This window comes from Capra hircus, chromosome 14, assembly GCF_001704415.2.
Source record: "Capra hircus breed San Clemente chromosome 14, ASM170441v1, whole genome shotgun sequence".
Classification (NCBI taxonomy): Eukaryota; Metazoa; Chordata; class Mammalia; order Artiodactyla; family Bovidae; genus Capra; species Capra hircus.
In genome coordinates, this window is record NC_030821.1 from 75,543,859 (window position 1) to 75,567,402 (window position 23,544).

Here is a 23,544-nt window from a genome sequence, read left to right on the forward strand (position 1 = left end):
TGCCCTTCCCACATTATCATTTTATGTCCATCGATCCCTCCATTGCAGTTCCTTAAACATAGCAGGACTTGAGCTGTGTGGCTTTGAACGTGCTCTTGGTTCTCTCCTAATGCCTTTTCTTGTTCTGTCCCTACCAGTTCCTGTTACTGTTTATTCTTCAGTCTTGAAGCCTTCCTGGTCCTCATGAGGCACAGGAAGCAGCATCTTGGGTGCCCTGAAACCTGCCTCAGAGTCAACTTACTTGTCTTTGTCCCCCGTAGACTGGAATTCTTTAGGGTAGGAACTATATCATTTTTAAAAACATTACTTTGCCCAGAGCCCATCATGAGGCCTGACATTTTGGAGCTACTAAATAAACATATGAGGATGACTTTTACTGAGGCCAACTAACTCTGTCATTCCATGTGCCATGCACACTGTTAAACATACTTCATGAAATAAAGCCAATTGTAGCAAACATTTAGTGAACTAATAAATATGAAAAAATGCAGTTTAATTAAAAGAATATTATTCTGAGATGTAAAATACTCAATTTCTAATTCTCCTTATTGTCTACATCACTGTTTTTGTGTAAATTAACCTTTTTAGTTCTTCATCTGCAAAATGCAGGTGATGATATTTTACCTGTAAATCAGCAGGATGGACCAGATGCTGTTCTAACCTCTTTTCCAACTTTAAAATTCTGTTAATTGATTGTTTTCTGAAACTGACTTGCTTTCCACTGTCACCCTAAACATGTTCTTTTAATAAGAAACTATTTTCATCAAATGGAAACCTTGATACTGAAAAGAGGGTCACAGAATAAACAAAGCAAGCATTCTAATGAGAGAAACAAACTAAAGGTGAGTGGCTATGAATCTTTCAAATTCTGAAACATAATTTTAAAAATGAAGATCTTTTTTCAAATGCAAGCTCACCTCTCAAGATGCATAAACTAAAATTGTCTTAGAAATTTTAATCATATAATTTTTTCCCTCATTTCATTATGATTGTATTAGCCATCTATTCATAGGTATTTACTGTTCACTAACATCCCTTGCGATCTTAATGTTGTGTGATCAGTCTAAGCTTTTGAGCCTGAGCTGATGGGTTAATCACCTTTAAACATACGTATGATGGAGCGTTCTCGATGAAGGTGTACGAGTTCATCAGACTATGAAAGCTCTTTCAGGTACTTGATATGCTCTGATTACGCAGCTGTATGATGTTTACTGAACAGAATGTGGAATTGTCCTCAAACCACCCCATCTGGTATGGCAGTGCCAGCTTGAGCATGGTGCAGGGTGGCTGGCACACGAAGGGATTTATGTGTATGAGAGGAGGAGATGCAGGCCCCTCGAAGCTGCAGGGGTGTAGGGAGTGGCAGAGCCAGGTCCCTCTGACCAGAGCACCCGGCCCTCTTCCCTGCAGACCCTCCGGTCAGGCCCTCTCCATGGACGATTCGATGTGCAGTGGGGCATGCTTCTGCCCCAGTCTCCACAGCACTGCCAAGTGAAGTCCTCCCCCGGACAGTAGGAAGAAGAGGCGTCCTGGCCTGCGCTGTGCCGGGACAGGCACCTGTCCCGTGGCCTGTGGGCTGGGAAAGGGGTGAGCTGAGATTCAATCCCAGGTTCCCTAACCCGGAGTCTGAAGCTTTTATTCCCAGTATTCTAACTTGTGTAACGTTATGACCTAGCAAGAAGGAAAAATAAATGAGGAAAGAGTAGAAGCACCAGAGCTGGCGACCCAATCATAACTGTGTGTCAGCACCTCCCTAGCCATGGACCTTCCAAGTCGATGGCCTGTCTTACTGACTGCAGAAGCTCCCGAGCTTTCTAGATGCTTCTTTGTGAGCTCATCAACTTCAGTCTTCAGGTCAGAAGTTACTGCTTTGATTTATTATATGTTTAGATGCTTTCACTTGGAAACCATCAGAGAAGTATAGGATAGTACTCTTCTGTCTTCTAGTATTTTTCTGATTCAGTAACGACAGAAAAACAGTACTCTTCAACTTCTAGAAGCTGATGGAAGAAAAGGAAGCTGCCATTTGTTGGGCATTTACAGAACATGTTAGTGTGCTGGGCACTGTACATTATATCATCTTATTTAGTCCTCGCTTCATCCCCATGAAGTGATCTCCAGGCAGTTTAGAAAATTTTTCCCAAATCACACTTCTAGTTAGAAATAAAACACACATGCCCTTACTTCCTCACAAGCACTTTTCTCAGCTCTTTGCATGGGTCTGTCATATCCGGAAAACATCACCCTGAGTTAACACTTCCTAGTGGCATGCCACTGGTCAGGGCAGAGCTGGAATGTAAAGCCAGGCAGTCTGGCTTGAGAACCGCACTCTTAGCCAAGATCCACTGCTTCCTGGACAAGCCAGTTTCATCTCATTTAAAACTCTGTATTTGCAAACAGAGAAATTATCAAATGAGTGGGAAAATTATGTCATCACTTCAGATATAAAAGTTGTTGTATGAAACTTATTAGAGCAAGCGGTGTATGACTGAGTAAGTCACTGCTGTTACTAGCTCTTCTGCGCCTAGTATTTCCTCTTGGGACTTCTTACGTTGGTTAACCTAACCCAGGTTTGACGTGTCATAGAGACAGTTTGAATGGGAGAAACCTGAACTTTGTGTTGTACATGCAGGCCACCTTTTCTGCCTGTTCTCTCTATCAGGCTCATTAAAGCTGTAGAAGAAGAAACTTGTCTCCAGAAAACACTACATAGACAGTGTCTTTGTCTGTAAAATGGCACCACAGGGAACACTGTTTCTCCATCTGCCCGAATAAACCCTTCTGAAGTTTAGTCGACTAGGAACATCAGTGAAAGCCTTTAGGGAAAAACCAAATATATCTTTAAAATATACATGTCATTCTTTAATATAGCTTTTGTTTAAAGACTCAGTGAAAGCACATTCCTCATTCTTCTGAGAGCTCACCTGAAGTTTGAATTATGTGACTAGTCTGGGAGTTTGAGTACAATGAGAGTTGTACTGACACAAACCTTCCCATTATAGTGACTGCGGGTATAATTTTTTGACAGTTAACTAATCACTAAACTGCTTCAATTATTTTGTTTTCCATAGCAAAAAATTTAATTAAAACAGTACAGATTGTGAAAAGGTTATTTATGAAAATGCATTTTAAATGTGAATTGAAAAGCCTAGGGACACCTTTTTATTTTAGATAAAAAGATGAAGGTTCTATAATTTTTTTATCTCCATTTTACCAGAAGCAAGAGTAAGTGCAGTGTGCAATTTACTTGAAATGTCTATCAGGTGCTTCACAAGTCTGTCTCTTTCTTAAACTGCTTGAAAAGTTGACCTATTTTAGAAATGCAATACTTTAGGAAATAATTTCAGATTTTAAACTTATGAATATGGAGGGATTTTGTTTTTCCTTCTTACTTTAAGCAAAAACAACCCCAGAAAATGCTTTGTTCATGGAGCAGAGGACTCTGAAATGACAGTGTCTCTGAGGCCTGGAAAGCAGATCCTGCCTCCCTAATGAGAAAGGTTATCTGAGCTAGCATGATGGATGCATCCTAGTCCTCAGGTGGGTTAGTCCTGAGGCACTAGATTAGTCCTCTGTTACAATGGATTTCCTACAGGAACCTGCCATCTTAGTGTTATTGTTTTCTTGAGCCTTTAATCAGCTTGCGTAGAGCTCAGTCCTGCTTGCAAGTAGATCCTAGTCTATAGAGGACCCGTTGAAGCCTACCGCAATCCCCTGTATGCGCCAGGGGCTCCCTCTCTGTTATTGGGACCCTAGTTAGGGTGCTCACCTTGGAGTGATATGGTCACTCCTTTGCTTGTCAGTTTTCCCATTTTATTTTAAGCTGATGATAGGGTCGTGCCTTTTTATCCACAGAGCCCCTCATCGAGTGAGTCATCAGTGTTTGATTTCTTGACATGGAAACAAAGCACAGTGACTCTTCAAGATAAGAACACCTGCAGTTGACTTACATGAGTATTTAGGGGGACATCTAGAGGTAACCTCATAGTGCGACATTATCTTGGGGAATTCATCAGGGTACAGGGTCTGACCCTCAGTATAGAGTCAGGCAGTGTATCACAGTGGTTAAAAGCAAGGTTGGGAACCAGACAGACTAGTTCCAATTCCTTGCTGTGCCTTTAATTGCTGCGTGACCTTAAGCAAGTTGCTTGACTACTTTATACTTCAATTCCTAATCTGTAAATGGAAATATTAGTGCTTATCACATAGGACTGTTAGGAACTATTCAGTGCTATTCACACCCACCAGGAAGATTAAAGTTAAAACAATCAAGTGTTAACTGGAATGGGGTGCGGTAGGAATTCTTACCCACTGCTGTGGGAATGTCAGTCCATACAACTATGTTGGAAAAGGGTTTGGTGGTTTGGTACCACATGTTAAAGCTAAAAACAGGCCTTCTTCCCAAGGCACAGTGGTTCTGCTCTGGGAACCACAACAGAGGCTCATAAGACTTATGTAAGAGGTGTGTAGGCAAAACTACAAAAGCATTTACAACTAGGTTGGATATGAGGATGTGATAGTACAGTCATATAGGCAAGCTTTCAGGCCGCGAGAAGGAACCAGTGGTTGCTGCCTGCAGCACGATGGACGGATCTCATGAGCATGAAGCTGATTGAAAGAAACAGGCACAGAGGGGTTGCCACTCTGATTCCATCTTTATGAAGCTCAAGAGCAAGTAAACCTCACCAGCAGTGTTGAAAGTCGGGATGGCGTTCCTTCTGGGGGTAGGTAGTAACTGAGGATGAGCCCAAGGGGAGCGTCCAGGGGCCGAGATGTCCCCTGTCTTGATCTGTGTGCTGATTGCACAGCTGTGCTCACTGAGCTGTGCACCTGGGGTGTGTGCCTTCCTATGGCTTATATTATGCATGAATAAAAAGTTGAAAACATGATCAGTTTGTGTATTAAAAATGTTGTACTAGACAGACCAGATACTCTTGTTTATAACAGAACAGCACATCTTTCATCAAGCAGATGTGTTCAAGCTGAACAAACCTCGGGCACATCTGGTCCCTCTACTATTAGACCAGATGATAATCTGAAGGTTTCTGGGTGAGTCTACAAGCTGAGCAAGGAGTAATCATAATACTAATCTTATGAAATTCTGATAGGGATGTTTTCATTGTGGAGCAACCTCTGCACTGTGAATCAGGCATACGTCTTGGTGGGTCAGGAGCCCTCTTCCCTTCCACCATGGGATTGAAGGCACCTGGGCCTTCTCTCCTGGCCAGTCATGCCACGACCCGTGGAAGAATGAGAGAACTCATGTAAACCCTTCCCTACCAGTCAGTCACCATTCAGGAAGTGTTTACTGAAGTCTGTCTTGTACCAGGCCCTGGGAACACTAGTAGACAAGGTCGGTGAAGCCCCTGTTCTCAGGGAGACTGCGTTTCTAGTGGACGATACAGGTAATAATCAAATGCATTGGATATTTGATAGGAATCGGAGTTCTTCATCTGGATAGCAGATCATAGAAAATGATGTGCATGCTTATTTCCTTAGCTTTGTGGGGGTGATGCCAACAACTGCTGCTCTGCATGCTCAGGAGAGAAGTGAGCCCACTTCATACACTGTGGACACCATGGGCACCGGGCTTCACTCTCTGGTGGAACCCTGGTTGAGAAAGGCTGTGAGGGCGTCTCCCAGTTCCTGAAGAGGTAGCTGAGAAGCTGAATTGAGCCTCAGAAGAAATCCAGAGTTTGAGAGGGTTAAGTAGTTGGAGTCCATGGCCCCCCAAGTTTGGGTGTAGGAGGCTGATAAATCCCCTCAACTTTGAAGGGGAACACAGAAAAGCTGTCCTCCCAGAGGAAGGCTGCTTGTCGTCATGGCCCTGTGTGGGGTGCCTTGAAGCTGGGACTGCGACTCTTCCTGTCCTGCACCAAGAGCAAGTGTAATTCCCTCTAGAAAAACACAACAGTGTGGGCCTTCAGTTATTTCTCTCATTCTTCACATATAATTGCAATTAATCAAAAATTATAGGCACGCAAGATGAGGAACCAGTAAAGACAGACCATAATAGAGTCATAAAGCAGACACAAACTTTATGTTCTTTATAATCATGGAATTGAAAAGATAAAATTGATTATTTAAGCAGAGAATTGGAAAATATAGAAAACAAATACTCTAGAATTGAAAAATATAAAGAATAATGAAATGGTTTTAGTTCCAGGTTAGACACAGATAAGGGAAGAAATAGTGTATTGGAAGTTAAATCAATGAAATAGATAAAATCCTGGACAGCCCTGAAGATCACATGAGGCACCAGAGCCTCCAGTGGCGCCTCACTTGAAGCCCCAAAGGCCCCCCGAGACATGGCTCCTGTGCTTCCCTCCCTGGCTCACCCCACATTGACCTTTCTGTCTGCCGTTCCTTCTGCTGGAAGTACCAGTAGCACCACCAGCAAAATCAAAAATCCACATAAGCAGCTTCTCACTTTTTTCGCATTTGTAGTCTTTTCTGTGAGGACTCCTGGCACCTCTCCAAGATGTCCAGCATCCCCGCTCTTTCCCTGTGTCCCTGAGGACTGAGGTGTGTTATGTTCCCCTCTGGAATGGAAGCTGCTTGAGGACAGAGGTGATTCTGTTTGATTCTGTTTGTTCAATACAGTTTCTCCAAGGGCTCAGAGCAGTAGTCATTCGACAAATGTCAGCCTCCTGGGGAAAATGGAAAAGCTGACATAAAAATCCTTACCAGAGGTACATAATGTGGGCTTAATGAAATTGAGTTACCCCCTTTTCTCATCTTTGTGGGATTTTTGGTTTAATTTTCTATTTACAGTTTTCCCTTTCCTTTGTGGAATTTCTGAGTTAACCTCTTTGTTATTTTCTGTATTATATTACATTGTATTCCTTGTCAAATCTAAATAAATCTAGCTCTATCTCAGTGAGAGACAAACAGAGGAGGGAAGACATTCTATGAATAATTGATGGAGACCTGTTTTTAAAAGCTGTGGCCAGATGTGGATAGAATTACAACTACTCTTGGTCAGCCACTCTTTTATCTAAAAATCACAGTAATAGTTAATACTCGTATTTGCAGAATGAAGATGTAGACATCACAGTTTAGACAATATTTTAAGAATTTATCACATTCACCAAAAGAAAGCTACCTGGTTGGTGGCTCTGATGTTTCTCTGGCCTAATAGCTTGAGAGTGTTAACAGGAATTAGTCTTCAGTAAACTGGAACCAGGTTTATAGGGCAAGAGCTGTGCCAGACAGCCTTCATGTATATTTCTTGGGTTAGTTTCTCCCACAACCACTGGAAACAGCCAGGGGATGAATTAAGATTGCAAAATTGAGGTGGAAGGAGGGCAGGTAATGGCCCAAAGCCACACAGCCAGATCAGAGGCAGAGCTGGGATCAAAACACAGGCGTCAGACTCCAGAGACTGTGGTGAGGGGGCTGTGTGAGTCTAGAAGCTGCGTAATGTATTCCTCACAGCCATAGGTCAACACGTGGGGATGCAGCTTGATTGTTGAATCAATGGTGTCTTATTTAAATGATTATAGGGCACAGATTCTTATTTAGAGTTGTTATTAAAATTGTGATTTTTGTCCTTAATTATAAAATAACTTGGCTGTGTGATGTGTTCACGATCATTGGTGATACTCAACAAGGATATTACTATTATTCAGAACCTCAGCAAAAATGAATTTTTCAAAAGGCTATTCTTAACTAATGTGTGTGTTTGATAAACTCAAAATAATCATAAGCCTAGATTTAAATAATCTTTTAACTCTGTGTTTTATATGAAAACTGTACATTTTGAAATGACCGAGTTTCACCCTAATTATAGTGAGGTGGTGTATAGTTAGCATAATTGTCTCCTTTAAAAGGACTCAAAACCTAAACATTATTTTTAAATCACTTTGGTAAATTCTCTGTTTAAAATGGTTTTTCCCATCTTAAATTTTATGCTTAATTTTACTTGTGACAGAAATAGAATTAAATAGGTCATGCCGTTTCCTTTATCCTAGAACATCTTTTCTCTTCAAAGCAAGATTTCTTGGTGTCGGGTCATATGTCTGTGGTTTTCAGGTTGGCAATAGCAGATGAAGGATCTTTACCTATGTTAGAACATGTTTTGCCTTCTGTGGCCCCCCTGACGCCTACCAAGTGTCCAGGTCACCCCATCATCTCCATTTAGACGTCTTTCTTATCAAAGATGAGAGTGCAGAAGTGGATCTTGACAAATGAGTCTCTTGAATGCTGCAAGAATGTTTATCAACATAATTTTATTTCTTGTCCATCTTTGTTCACTCTTTTTTAAAAAAGTTATTTACTCTCAGTTTTCTGGGTCTGTGTTGCTGCTCTTGGGCTTTCTCTAGTTGCGGCTAGTCAGGACTCCTCTCTGGTTGTGGCGTGCGGGCTTCTCCTCGCGGTCGCTTCTCTCGTGTGGAACACAGGCTCCAGGGCCCATGGGCTCAGTAGTTACAGCTTTGAGCTCCTTCCTCGTTTTACCCATCTGTTGATCCTTTGCTGGATGACTGCTCCGCTGTTCTCAGCCAATGATCTCATCTCTGTCTTGCAATAAAATAGCAGGTATCAGCAAAAATCCACTCCACTCCCTCCCAGAAGCCACATTTATCCACGTTCACACTCATCTTTCCTCCTTTTGTCAGTTAAAATCTGTTTCATGCTTTCCCTGTATTTTTCAAGTCCTGTCCATTGAACAAATAATGCTTGTAATGGAAGAGGCTGCACCACCATGGACAAATCCAGCTGTGAAATCATCGTGAAAGAAATCTGTGAGAGTTGCATTTTTAATCTTTTTAAATCGCCAGTGTTAAATACGGAAGTCAGTTATTCAGTGACCTACACAATTTGAAAATTCAAATAAACTAACATTGTATTAGGGCTTCCCTGGTGGCTCAGATAGTAAAGAATCAGCCTACAATGTGGAAGACCCAGGTTCAGTCCCTGGGTCGAGTAGGTCCCCTGATGAAGGGAATGGCAACCCACTCTAGTATTCTTGCCTGGAGAATCCCATGGACGGAGGAGCCTGGTGGGCTATAGTCCATGGGATTGGAAAGAACTGGACATGACTGAGTGACTAACACACACACAGCCTTGTATTCATACTATCTCAGCATAATTGAGCAAGGAATGAATGACGTAACTAAGTTTAAAATAGTCTATTACTTTACATTTTAATTAAGAAAATTCCAGTCATTTACAGAAGTTTAAATAATCTTGATTCTTTAAATAAGCATAGAATTCAGCATGGTTGAAGCCATATTCTTTTAAAGCTGCTAACGAATTACTGAAGCAGGAATAAGCTCTACATTTTGCCAAACCACACGCTCAAGGCAGTGACCTAGTAGCACGTCCAGCCCTCCAGATTGATTCCTCCTCCATGCCCACAGCATTTCCAGAGAGATTGCTGAGGTGCAAATTCTAAACCCACACCCTGTCCCTTGGCCACACATGGTCTGTATATGGGCATCTCAGGCTCATTGCTCCCCGCCTGCATTTGCACCATAGCATGCCCACCTGACCCTGGATGAGAAGGGGTCTTATGTCTGTACCTCCATTGTTTGCACCTGCTGTTCATTCTGCCTGATTTTTAATAAATCTTCCCAGCTGCTTTTGCTTTTCTCTGCTTTCATCACTTCTGGGACACTTTATTCCCCTTTGCCTTTTGGGTTGTTCTGTGCTATCCTGATGCTTCCCTTTGCCATAACAGCTGGCATGTTGCCTGATGGTTCTCTCTTTAGTCACCTGTCATCTCTGCCAGAGTCCTCACTAGATCAGGACACCCCCTTCCCTCTCTGGTGTCCAGCAGGAGTGCCAGCCACAGGGTAGGGGCTAAAGGGAGGAGGTAGTATTGTTGGGTTGTTTTGGGGTTTTGATTTTTTTTATGTAGTAAAAATTACTTTTTTTGTTGTTAAGAATGATAGTTGCTTTCTTAATTTCTGAATTTATTAATTCACCAGAATTGTAATATCTCATTTTGCTACTTATAACTAAAATCATCTCAATTTTTGTTTTGTATTGTTGTTTGTTTGAATCTCATATGTTTCTCCTCCTTGCATTATTCATTGGTAGAGCATAGCTATATTAGCAACTCACTTTCAGCTACTGCAAGAGACATTGTGGCTTTCCAGTTTGTTCCAAGGATATTTTTGACTTCTTCCTCTGCCATTATTTAATGAGTATTCCTTTTATATTTATCTGTTTTCAAAATTCTGAACACATACCTCTTCAATAAATACTCAATTTCTCCTTTGTGAAAAAACATTAAAAACTCTTATGGTAATTATGTACAAACTGTATAAGCCTACTCCTACAAAGACAGTGTCATCCCTTTGAATTCATATTTGTCTCACACAATTAAATGTATTATAATTTAACTTTCTATTTAGACAGTTTTGCTTTTCTAAATTAAATAGAGTTATGATATTTAGATGCTTCTTCAAAGAGAATAACCATGGTCATCACTTTAAAATCTTGTCTAAAATCAGTGACAATAAAACACAGAAGCCATCTGTCTCCAGATCTTTTCTCTCACCCCTTGACCACATTTCTCCACGCCAAGAGATCTGTGGTGATCATTTAATTGATTATCATTGATAATACTGATGTTCCAAAAATAGTTAGATTATATCCTGGCTCTTTTAAATGTTAACTAAATATCAGTAAATGCAAAGTCACTGTAATTGATTACCCCCAGAAACTTAGAAGTCAGTTGTAGAACAGGATTCACAGTTCCACGGATATAAATGTTATTGAGCAGCATATGTAATTTGATCTTACAGAATGATCATTTCTCTGGACGTTTTTCACTTCCAAAATAGCTGTGAAATAACCATCATGTACTTGTTATCACATCTGCACAGTGTCCTCAGAATGTCCCTGTAGAACCAGGAGGATGGCCTTAGCTCTTGTTGCATTGTCTTTCTGTTGTTGAGCTATGACCGTTCTTCATCAGTTCATCAATTCTGGATGCTTGACCGTTACCAGATGTATGATTTGCAAATATTTTCTCCCACACTGTGGATTGTCTTTTCACTTTCTTCCTAATGTCGTTTGACAGAGAAGTTTTTAATTTGATGGAGTCTGCATTTTTGTCTGCATTTTTTGGTTATTTTGCTTTTGTTAGCCTATCTAAGAAACTGATAACTAAGATGACAAAGACTGACTGCTCTTGAACCTCGCTAGTGAAGTTTGCATTTGAGTTATACTTTGCACTTGAGGAATTTCTTTGGCTTCGTTTCTGTATTAATATTCTCTGTTTTGGTGAGGCATGGTTCTCATGCCCTTCTTTAGTTTTTCCCGTGCAGTCTGTCCTTTAGCTCCTTGAATGCGCTTCAGGTAACTGATCTGTGTCCAGCAAGTGCACTGTCTCGGTTTCTGCAGGGATAGTTTCTATTGACTACTCTTTTCCTTGTTTACAGACTATACTTTGCATTTCTCTGTACATTGCATATTTCCGTTTGTTTAAAACTGGATGTTTAATAAATAATATTTCCATGTGGGAATCAAATTCTCCACATTTTGGGCTGGGACTTTAGTTAATTTTCCAAACTTATGTTGTGAAGTCAGTATTTATCCTGCATTGCCAGGGAAGTGTCTTTTCGGTTAACGTGGTGCTCAGCTGACAGAGGTTTTATCAAATGGTTAGAAACTAAGTCCCTCATCTTTGCCAAGAGCCTGTGAGTACATGTTGGAGTATCTCTTCAACACTCAGCCAGTCAGTTTATAACTAACTCTGGCTTAGCCTTGACTTTCCTTCTTATGCTGAACCTCAAGGTCAGCCAGAGGAGAGCGCTCAGGACCTTCTCAGGTCTGTCCTGGGCAGCTATATGACACGGTACCTAATTCCAGAACTATGTCAGAGCTTTGCAAAGCCCAAATGGATCTCTACTTTTCCTTGTAGCCTGTTGTTCGCACCAGTTTTCCTCCACACCTCAAGCAGCTGAGATCATAAACAGTTGCCCCTAGTTATTTTCTCAGAGATCCTCAGGGAGAAGGCTTTGTGCACTGGATGACCTCCAAGTCGGGTCTGATAAAGACAGTCCTCTGGGAATGAATGGGGTTTGGAAAGTGCTCCACCCTGCCTGCCCCCTCCAGTGGCCTCAGGCCTGCTGCTTTCCTGCTTGATTGATTTGGGCTCCTACAGAGCTGGGGTGAGGGATGGGAATAGAACAGGTTAAAACATCAGAGCTCACCGTTCTTTCCAAGATGCAGCCAATTTTTAAAAAATAAATGCTCCCTAGATCTCTGTAAGCCTGTGGTTAATTTCCAGAGTTCTGAAAATGTTCATTCTGACACTTTTTGCCAGTTTCTCTTTGCTTTTTCAGAGGGAATTTTTGGAGGTTCTTACTCTATCATTTTCACTGATATGAAAATTTTATATTTTTCTTTACATTATAATTAGATATAGAGTTCAATGGTAGCTGAATTAATAAAGATTCACTGAAAGCAGAATGCTTCTTTCTTTCCAGAAACTTCTCTGAACTTTTTGTCCTTCTGTTATATTTTAGGACTATGATGATGGATATGGCACTGCTTATGATGAACAGAGTTATGATTCCTATGATAACAGCTATAGCGCCCCAACCCAAAGGTAAGTGTCACTCTTTCTGAACAGACCCCACAGCAGACACTTGTGTTGTCCACATTTTTATACCCTCTGGGAACAGGATGACGATTGGCCAGTGGGATGATCTGACTTGGCCTTTGTTTTGTTTTAATTGGAGAAACTCTGTCTGTCCTACCAACTAGCATGTATTGCACTCAAATTTGCTGTAGTGCTAAAGCAATGCATCTTGGAAGATGCACTTTGAAACTTTTATTTTCTCTAAAAATTTAGCTTAAGCATTCAGTATATTCTAAGGAAGAACAATGTGTGCCAGGTCTGTGGCTCTCGAGTCCAGAGGCTCCAAACTATCTTAGAAACGTGAGACTTTCCTGCTTCATCAGTGCAGGGGATGGGAGTGACGGAAGTTTTGTTGGGTTCATAAATCATTTCTGCTTCTTAGCAACAGTGCTCTTGTTTTCTAACAACTTCAGATTTCTGTTTGTGAAAAATGAATTAGTTCTGATTCATTTTTCTGAAGAAGTGTTCACTTAGAAACGAGTGTTATCAGAGGGGAAACACAGCTTTATAGTCATGGCGTAGTAGACTTTGGTGTTCATTAGTATATGAAATCTGTGTGTTCTGTCCAGAATCTTTTCCTAAATCCTGAGAAGCCTCTTGCTTTATGCTTAAAACTCTAAGTGGAAGACAAAGATAGACATACACAAGCCAAAATGCTGGCTGTATCAGGCATAAATTTCAGCAAATATGGACTACATGGAGGCCATGAAGCATAAATTGATGAAGCATAAATTCACTCCTGAACTCCTGTGGGGCAAGGAGAACTGTAAGCAGATCGGCATTTGGGTCCTGAGGCAGGCAGGGATACACTTTCTTCTCATTTTGTTCATGCCAGGTTTTTTTCCAGTATAGTGTGTCATAAGTAGCCTTTAAACTTTGGCTCCCAGCTGGTCCTCTTTCCAGGAAGCCTTGGGGCTGGTGTTTGTACCCGTCTTCACGGCACACCTGGAGTGACTTGCACACAGTAAACAGCAGACAAGACTACGTGTTTCCTCTCAGTGTTCTGGCAATTTTATGAAGTATGATGTCATCCCATTTTATGAAGTCATCCCATTACATAGATGAAGAAAAGCGCAGAGCATAAGTTTAAGTAATTAGTCAAGAATCATACATGGAGTACAATCCTTTACTCACACGTCTCGTTTAATCTGAATGGCAGCACAGGAGTTAACACGTCTGTCATATGGATGATGAAACCGAGGCTCAGAGAAGTAAATAGCTAATGCAGAGTGTGAAGCAGACTTGGAGGACTTGGAGAGCTTGAAGTCTGCCCATATTAAACTGTGATAACACGGTAATATGATTGATCACAGGTGTTCATTCCTGTGGTCATTTATTCAGCCAGTATGTATTAAATGTCCACTACATGTTTTAAATGTAGGCACTGTGCTCAATGTTGGATTACGAAGATTATTGAGACAGAGACCCTCTCCTTAGAAAGTTCACAAGCTAGAATGAAATACAAATATTTAAAAGCAATGTAAAATGGTAACCACTTGAGAGTTTGAGAGAAAATAGTGCTAAGACAATGCTGGAGTCTGACTGGGAACATGGGGGGCATTTCACTGAGAAAGTGAAGGGCTAGTAGGGGTCATGAAGGTATGGACATCGAAGGATGTTGCCCAAAGCCAAGCACGGCATGGAGCTCCATGGTGTGACACACGGGAGAGAAGAGGCAGGAGGAGGGTGACTGCGTCCTCCCAGGCTTGGGGCACAGGCTCCAGACCATCGGCAGCACTAGGGAGCCACCGACGAGGTGCCAGCTAGGGAGCGGTGTGTTCACACTTGGGTTTGGAGAATTAACCAGAAGGCCGTGTAGAGGCCAGGTTGGCAGATGGTGAGCCTGGAGGCAGAGACCAGTTAGGTGGCACCTTATAAATTATAAGCCCTTTCAACATCAGGGAAGACTCACTTGAAAGGAACATCTTACCGATAGCCCAGCCACCTTCTTGGTCAAGATCTTTTCAGTGCTACAACTCATCTTACCTGAAGGACTGCAGAGAATTGTGTGAGAATTGCACCTTCTGGCAAATGCAGAAATCGCTGTTGGTCAAGTACTCTGAATATTCATTTAATCCTCATAACCTATGAAATAGGCATCAGTCCTTTTAAAGAAAGAAGACTGGTTTATAAAAATTAGCTAAACTTGCCTAAGATCATGCATCTTACAAGTTAAGGGGCCTGACTTTGCACCTCGGTCTGTCTGTCTTCCTCTTCGGCAATTGCTATAAATCATGATGAAGCAGCTACGTTATGGAATACGATGAAGAAGTGTTTCCAGGAGCTGTGTTAGTTTGCTAGAGTTACCATAACATCATGCCACAGAGTGTTATAAGCAACAGATGTGTATTTTCTCAGGGCCACAGAGGCTGGAGGTCTGAGCTCGGGGTGTTGGCAGGTCTGTCTCTTCTGGGGCTCCCTGTGTGACGTGCAGCTGGCACGGCCATGCCAGTCCTCACACGGTGTCTCCTCTTGGGCACTCGCCTCTGCTGCCTCCTTGTACCCAGATTTCCTCTCTTACAGTGACACCAGTCAGATTGACCAAGGGCCCGTGGAAGGCCTCCTTCGACTTCATCACCTCTTTAAAGCTCCTGTGTCTAAACACACATTATAGGTACTGGGGTAGGGCTTCGATTTATGATTCTAGGTGGACAGGTCAGTTCATAATATGCATATATTGTAACATTGGCTTAAGTACAACACTGTATGTCTTGGAATTAGAAATCTAGTCTGAGCTAGTTAGAGCAAATTTTGGAATCATCCCTCAAATCGAGTAGTGGGCACTGACCTATAAATCGCCATCATTCTCATTGTCAGTACTGAACGTTGGCCATGTGCTTGGTGTACTAGACCATGGGCTTCACAGAGACTCTCTGCTCAGTGTGAAATATTGCAGAATTCAAGTCTAAGCATGTCATTCCTTGCATGCAGGTTCAGAGAGGTTAACTCACCTGTCTTAACTCACAGGGCTGAGCAGTGGCAGATCCACGCTGGCCCTGAGCATTCTCTTTTGTACTCTGCTCCATCATCTTTCAACTCGCCTTTTGTCACAGTGTTGATTTCAGTTGCTTAAACGGATTCATGTTCATATTTCCCGTCACTCAGTCATGTCTGACTCCTTTGTGACCCCATGGACTGTAGGTCCACCAGTCTCCTCTGTCCATGGGATTATCCCAGCAAGAATACTGAAGTGGGGTGCAGTTTCCTCCTCCAGGGGATCTTCCCAACCCAGGGATCAAAGATCGAACCCAGGTCTGCTGTGTCTCCCACACTGGCAGGAGGATTCTTCACTTTGATCAAACCTAAGAATTTCATTTATCTTCATGCTAGTGTTGCAGGCTAAAACTAGATGTCTACACTTCATGTGCTGTAATCCTTTTATCATACTTTTGTTGCAGGAAAAAAGTTTCTCTCAGGAGGTTTACAAATAAGGAATTTTCTCTGATCAGTTTTCAAATACCTTGTGTGAAAATTAGAGTACAAATGAGAGTCCCTACAGAGTTCTAAAAAATTCAGCATAGTTCAGCTACGTTTCCCATCAATGTTTGTAATGGCCTTGTACTGCAGTGTAAAACAAGTGTTGTTTACCTGACTTTACACACTTAATGAGCAACAAGCTGTCACCTATCTGTGAAGAGAAATATGAACCGTTCTTTACAATATTGGAATTATTCTAATATATATCAGCACAAAAATAGTTACTGAGTCATTCCTATGGGTGCACAGCTCTGGAGTAGCTGTGAGGAGTAAAGGAGCAGATGATAAATGGCCTCAGAGCTCAACCTGCACCTTCCCTGGCATGACCGGAGCCTTCTCAACTAAGTGGGATTAGTTTTCATTTGATGTCTTATTTATGATTCTAACAACAGTCACAATTTTGCAGCATGATGACTGTAGTTAATAATATAGTATTGAGTTTGGGCAATTTGCTAAGAGTAAATTTCAGGTGCTCTCACTGAAAGGTAACTACATGAGGAGATCTGTTAGTTATCTTGACTGTATTCAAATTTCAGAATGTTTTAGTCTGTGTTGCTGAATATTTGTAAATTCTCTAAGAAATATTTGATTCCTCTAATTATCAATTGTAAAAAAAGTAGAACAAAAAGGGTTTCCAAAAAGTGCTAATAACTCCCTGAGCATAAGTGGATGACTGCGTAGTAACAGTTTTATTTTCTGGCGGGTTTAATGTAGACGTACTAATTTCCCATAGTAGTTTGTGGTTTGATGGTACTTTCAAGTACTTATTTCATTCCATCCTCCACAATCTCTGCGATTTTCCTGAAAACACTTAGAAATATTGAAAAAAGGAATTAGAAATAAGAGCTGCTAGTTCGGGAGAATGTATTAGGTCTTGCACTCAGCTGTCTGTGTCCTTCATGTGCATTACCTCCAGTCTTCACAGTGGCCCTACCTGCTGTTTTTCCATGTGTAGAAGTTGAAGATGTGATGTTTAGCAACTTTTCCAAGAATACACTCCTGAAGAGTACTTAAGCTTAGGTTTTTGTCTCTTTGAAAACCATTATCCAGCTAAGGAAAAATTTTAGAATACAAAATTATTGACTTGTTTTTATGACAAAACAACACTAAGCGCTTTTATCCAAATAGGCAGGGTAATGGAGGCTGTCAAGAAGCTCCACGTACTTTAGCTGTGTTTTCGGATGCCAGCTGCAAGGAGAGCAATGAGCCAGAAGCCGATGCCGCCGTCTGCCTTGCTCTCTAGTTTGCCGTTGCTTCTCTGGGCAGCTTTAGCATCATATGTGCAGTAGTGTCGTCTCAGGAGCTGACTTGAGGGGTGTGAATATAATTTGCGATTTTCACCTTGGAAATGATAACCTGTTGTTCAGCTTAGGATGTAGCATTTCAACATCAGTAAAATCACTGTCTATTGGAAGATAGCTCTGTGTTGTTTCAGGGTTGGCTGTTTTGGACTTTTAAAAACAGTAATGGTTTGGCCTGGATTAACCACACCTTGCAGAATTTTTGTGAAATATGCTTTCACCTAGCCCAGGGTTTTAACTGCTTGCTGCACGAGTGCTGAAGGACTCTCTTTAGCATACAAACTAAGCAGTATAGCGATTGACGCCAAACTCCTCACACAGTCATGTGCAGATGCTGACCAAGTAACAGACACACCAACCCAGTGTATACAGTAAAGCTGTAAACGTATTCTCAGTCAAGGACCCTGCGGTGAGAGAAAAAGGAGGGAAGGTTATGTAAAATGAAGCCACGATCTACGAGGGAAAAGGAGCAGCGTGAGGGCCAAGGCTGTGATGTGCGCTGGTAGCGCTGTTAATTGCGTGTCGGCCTCTGATGCAGTGCTAGTGCCACAGGGTGAGTGTGTGTGTGCACCCACGCGTGTATCCCCTCTAATCTTCATTTTAACTTTAAACGTTATTCTCACCCCCTTTCCTTCAGAAAATTGAGACACAAGAGGTTTAGTAAGTGGCCCAAGTCACTTGCTTAGTGACAATGCTGATCTCAGTCCATTTTCTTTCTATCATAGTGTTTCTCAAAGAAGCGCACTTACCACTACTGTTTCACAGCATGGTTTCAGGTGGCACATGGGCAGATGCTTTTAGTTTTGATGGTTAGACTTTAGTTATTGGGAAAGTAGAATTGCCATATCAACCACATGATTTTATGAATAGTATTGCTAAAAATTATAGTAAACTTAAGTTAAAATAAAACCTATAATACAGAGAATAATATTAAGTCACTCACAGGATGAGTGGCGGACGTAGATGGCAGACATCCTGAAAGTGGTCCATGCAGGGCTGATGTTGGGCAGATACTGCCCGTAGCACTTTTATTTTCAAGATTCATTAACACATTTTCAGGGAGTACTTATCAAGTGTTAGCTCGTACATTAAATGCTCTCATGTCTATCATTTTATTTAATTCCCAAGGACATCGGTAAGATTGTTAGTTTTACAAAGGAAACTAATGTTCTGAGAACTTGAGCTTGACCAAAGTCACAAAACTATGAATAGCAGTCAGGCCTCATATCCAGTTCTCTTTAAGATCAAGCCCACATTCTTTTGCTTAACCTGAAAGCAGCTAAGGGAAAAGAAAAGTCCCTTCGTATGTAGAAAATGCCAGAACTGTGAAGCGGCCGCGTGGAGTCTTCACGCGTGAGCTCCAGGGCAGGATGGAAGCAGCAGCAGGGCACAGGCGTGCTAATGGCAGTAAATCAGGGCCGCCGTCAGTGCGGCCTTTCATGTTCTTGAGAGCACGTGAGATTTATCACCGAGGGCTGTGGGGTGACGGTGGTGTGTGAGAGCAGAGGCCACCAGGAAGATGGGCTACATCATTTGGGTTTAGCACTGCCATCTGCTTAATAGCATCGAGAAGACGACAGCGGCGCTTATGATCAGCCACTCAGAGCAGTGACAGATGCTGCTGGGCGGGGACGTGCCGGGAAGAAGTTTCCTCACCACAGTGTAGATTCTAAACAGCGGGTTTGTTGGTTGTCATGCCACCAGCTTTACATCTTCACTACCGGATTTCAAGGTCTGTAGATTAAGATCTACTTGGTGAATCTCCTATATTTTCTTTCCCCATGTTTCATATGTTCTTAAAATGGGTTTTATTAGTTTTAGAATAATTTTCCTAACAAATTCTGCCCTCTTTTTAATGAAAGAAGAGGATAGCCCTTTTTGTATTTCCTGACTCTTAAAATGAGTCACATGGTTTTGATAAACAGACTGGAGGGCTCTGAAACCACTCAGACCTTGATTTGAATCCACTGTGTCACTTCCTCAGCAGTAGGTTTATGGCCAAGCTGTTTCTTCAGGTCTTCATTTTTCATTTCTAAAATGATGGCAAGAATATTTGACTTGTGAGACTGTGATTAAATGAGATAGCAAAAGCAGTATACAGAGCAGAAGTTTAGTAAACTTGCAAAGATGACATGTACTGGGAGCCACACACTTCTCAGCACTTTTCAGCCTTATAAGTAGGTTATTACTGTTACCCTATTTCATAGATGAGGAAATTGAGGCCCAGAGATTATAGAACTTCCCTGCGGTTGTTGCAGAGTAGGTGCTGGACTGGCACTGAGCCCTCCACTGCACTGTCTCTGGGTAACTTGTCCTCATCAGTTTAGTTGTCCAATCTAGAAGCTTGTGTAGCCTTTTCCTGAGAACTGCAGTCAATGACATCTCAACAAAGAAACAAAATCATCCATGCCATTTTGATTCCCCATTTGTGAAACAAAAGCTTATGACAGCCTCATTTAATTTAGCTTGTCTAGAGTCCTAAGATGTTTGGAAGCATAGACTTGAGGTCACAGCTTGAAGTTCCTTATGAAGGATGATTTACAGTAGAGAACGTCAGTGCGTGAATTTTTCAGAATTTAGTCAAACCTCATTTACTGGGCTTACAGCTTTAGAAGCGGAAGTAATTCATACACCGTGCGGGTTGTGTTTTCCCTTTTATTTGACATCATGAAGGGATGTGTTCTTTTGGAATTATGAGTGTCCGTTGGATCCTTCAATGTGTTTGTAACCTTTGACCGAGTGTTTACACAGTAAGTGCCTAAACTTAGTGTACAGCCAGTGTTCAACAGTGTGAGGGTTTCCCCGGTGGCTCAGACGGTAAAGAATATGCTGCAGTGCAGGAGACTCAGGTTCCATCCCTGCGTCAGGAAGATTCCCCTGGGTAGGGAATGGCAGCCCACTCCAGTGTTCTTGCCTGGCTGATTCCATGGACAGAGGAGCCTGGTGGGCTACAGTCCCTATGGTCACAAGAGTTGGATACGACTAACACTTAACACCATGTAACACTTAACACAGTGTAAATATATTTAACTATTTAAAAAGAATAAGCAGTTTCTGGCAGAGTTCAGGGAAAGAAATACATTTTAGATATAGGAAAAAATGTATGCATGTCAACTTGGCCAAAGTAATGTCGATAAAACAGCACCTCAGCTGAGGCAGAATCGAGATTTGTTTAGTGGGAGTGAAGGGGAGGAGTCTGTCACAGCTCTGCAGCTCCCTGACAGTGAAGCTGGGGTCACGTCACACCCCTGTGCTTCACCTTGCTCATCTGTATGATGGACATGATGGTTGCAGTGACCGCCTCTTAGGTTGTTGTCATGTCAAATGAGTTGATACATGGAAAGCACCTGGCACTTTGTGAAAGGTCTCATTAGCTACTATTAAAATTCCTTAATTTATTTTTTAATCTAAAAGCCACAGGGCTAAGTGTCTTAGACTCAGGATTTTTGAATTTTAGAAAATGGTATTTTGCATGCTACATGTTCCACAACTTTTTGGGGTGAGGGGCATCTATTTGTGGTTCTCCAGGACAGTGATTGCCCATTGGATTATGTGAAGTTTATGAGCAAGGAAAATGTGATTACCAAGGGGGATGGAAAGCATGTATGGCAAATTGAAGAACAAGGGGATTTGAAGAGGGGTGTATTCAGCCTTGGCAGTTTGTAATCCTACCAAGTATGGTTAGTGCCAGCAATTAATTTTTAAATAGTATAGATTGAAGGATTAATACAGGACTCTCCCATCTATTAGCAGCCCTTGCATTAACAGGACCTCTCTTGATTTGGCCCTGATTTTTCTCTAACCTCATGTCAAGTCACCCACTCACACAATCTAACCTTATATTGAATTGTTCAGTCATGATTCATTTATAATTTTCTCAGTCACAGATGAAATAGATCTCAAAGCATACATTATGTGAATAAACTTAATTTTGTCAAATTCTTCATGGCTCCTTCAGTAATTTTCTTCACTTACAGTTTTTAAACACATTATGGTTATTTGGCATATTTCTGTAAAAATTGCTTGTAGTGTTTTTGGACTTTTCCGCAATGGTACAAACAGGCTAATTTCCTTTTCTTTACATTTTAGTCCTTGCCAGATGGGTTGCAGCAGAGCAGAGGTTCCTTGACTCAGGTGTTACTTCATCCAGCAGGCTTTCTTGATACACTCTCTGCCTCTGACATCCCCTTCTGTGCTCACAGAGTATTCAGCCAACCTTGTGTGTTTCTGGAATATGGCATGCTTGCCTCTGGTCACCACTCATCCCTGCTAGACTTGAGAACTCTCTCCTTTTTATACAGAGAGGCCCTTGGTGGCAGAAACCCTTTTCTATTTGTCCTTTAATCCGCAGTACCTAGTATAGTACCAACCAGGAAAGGGACCTGTATGGGTTTTTCATTTCAGTTGGTAACATTCAAGAATTCCACATCTGTTCTACAAGTACTTTTATTGAAAACATGGTAAGAAGTCTGATACCTCTGAATGTCTAATATGGAACTGCAGGTAGCCCTCCCTCAACTTGGGCTAAATGGAAGAGTCCTTTATACAGCCTTTAAAAAATAAAAAAAGGAGATTCCCAAGCCAATCTCTTGTTTCTTATTTTTAATCTGAGTTTTGAGATAGCACAGCTATCTGAAACTTTTAAAATATAGCTAATTTTTATGAGCAGCCAAGGTTGAAAACTTTTTCTTGTCTAGTAAGCACTATGCAAATATGTTCAGTGCTTTTCAGAGTGCCTTGCAGATACTTGCTAAGTAAATATTTATTTCCTAAAGAAATAAATTATTGGTGTGTCTTTCATTCATTCATTCAGCAAACAACTAATGAGTACCTACTCTGTGCCAGCAACTGTCCCAGGTGCTTGATAAATACCAGTGAACAAAAAGGGATAAGGAATGTGCCCAATAGAGTTTAAGTCCTAGTGGTGGTCATGTTTAGCTAGTGGCCTTCATGTTTAGCTTCTTTGAGGAGATGATTTAAGACTTGAAGGAGGTAAAAGTTTGCCTAAGGATGTATCTGTGGGAACACAGTGATCTGTGCAAAAATCCTCAAATAAGAGGGAGTATGTCTTATGTATTCTGAAATCCTTAAAGTTACAGTTTTCTTTCATTCATATTTAAATTTCAAGTTCTCCTAACAGAAAACTTGAGATTTCCCTTTGGAATAAGATATCTTTGAAGTTTGGAACAAAATGTTCTGCTTTTCAAGAATGTGTTGTAAGAACTTTTTCCTATTTAAAATTAATCCCAGTATGATTAAAGGAGCTTGCAAACTTAAAATTATGAAGTTATAGGAGAAGACTGTGGTCTGTGCACCCTTATATCATGACCTGTAACAACTTTGGTAGAAAATCAATACAGCAACCAACAGAAGTAGAGAAATGTCCTCTATAAATGTAAATCTTACTTATCTCACTCTGTTTTTTTCCCTAAACATCCAGGATTCAATTATGAATAAAAATTATACAATAAGAAAATACAACCCAGAGTCAAGAGACAAAATAGTCAAGAGAAACAGAGAGCCCAGACATTACAGTTGTCAGACAGTGTCTTAAAATTGATATGTTCAATATGCTGAAGGATATTGTGTGAAAGGTGGACAGTATGTATGAACAGATAGGATAGGAATGTAGCCAATGAAAATTCTTAAAAAGAGCCAAATGGAAATGCTAGAATTGAAAAATTACAATGTCAGGGATGAATAATTATTTCAGTGGGCTTATTAACAGATTGTACACCATAGAGGAAATAGTAAGAGAACTTGAAGATGAATTATAAAAAAGTATTCAAACATGAAAAGAGAAAGATGAAGAGTAGAAGGAACATTGGGTATGAAATCTGCAGGATGATGTAAAACAGTCTCATGGTATCAGATTTGCAGAATGAGACGCGAGAAAGGGTGAGGTAGAAGTACTTGAAGAAATAATGACAAACATTTCTAAAATTAACAAAAAAATACCATCACACAGATCTATAAAGTGCAGAGGAACACTCAGCAGGATAAATATGAATATAAACACACCAAGGTGTAATGTAGACAAGTTGCTAAAAAACAAAGAGAAAAGATTGAGAACAACTAAAGTAAAAGGACATAAATATAATCAAAATATATGAACTTTTACATCAGGTATTCTAAAGTCAGCATTATGTTTTTGAGGTTCATCCACAT

General features: G+C 41.1%; 1 protein-coding gene across 2 annotated transcripts in view; it reads left to right on the forward strand.

Moving 5' to 3' along the window:
• Nucleotides 1-23,544, forward strand: part of KHDRBS3 (KH RNA binding domain containing, signal transduction associated 3) — a 158,268-nt gene that overhangs the window by 114,853 nt on the left and 19,871 nt on the right. For both annotated transcript variants that reach the window (XR_001919162.1, XM_018058598.1), the window contains exon 7: nt 12,483-12,565. Coding sequence is in view for 1 of the 2 variants with exons in the window: in XM_018058598.1 (XP_017914087.1) it covers nt 12,483-12,565 (83 nt within the window). In the remaining variant the exon portion in view is untranslated. The remainder of the gene's footprint in view (nt 1-12,482; nt 12,566-23,544) is intronic.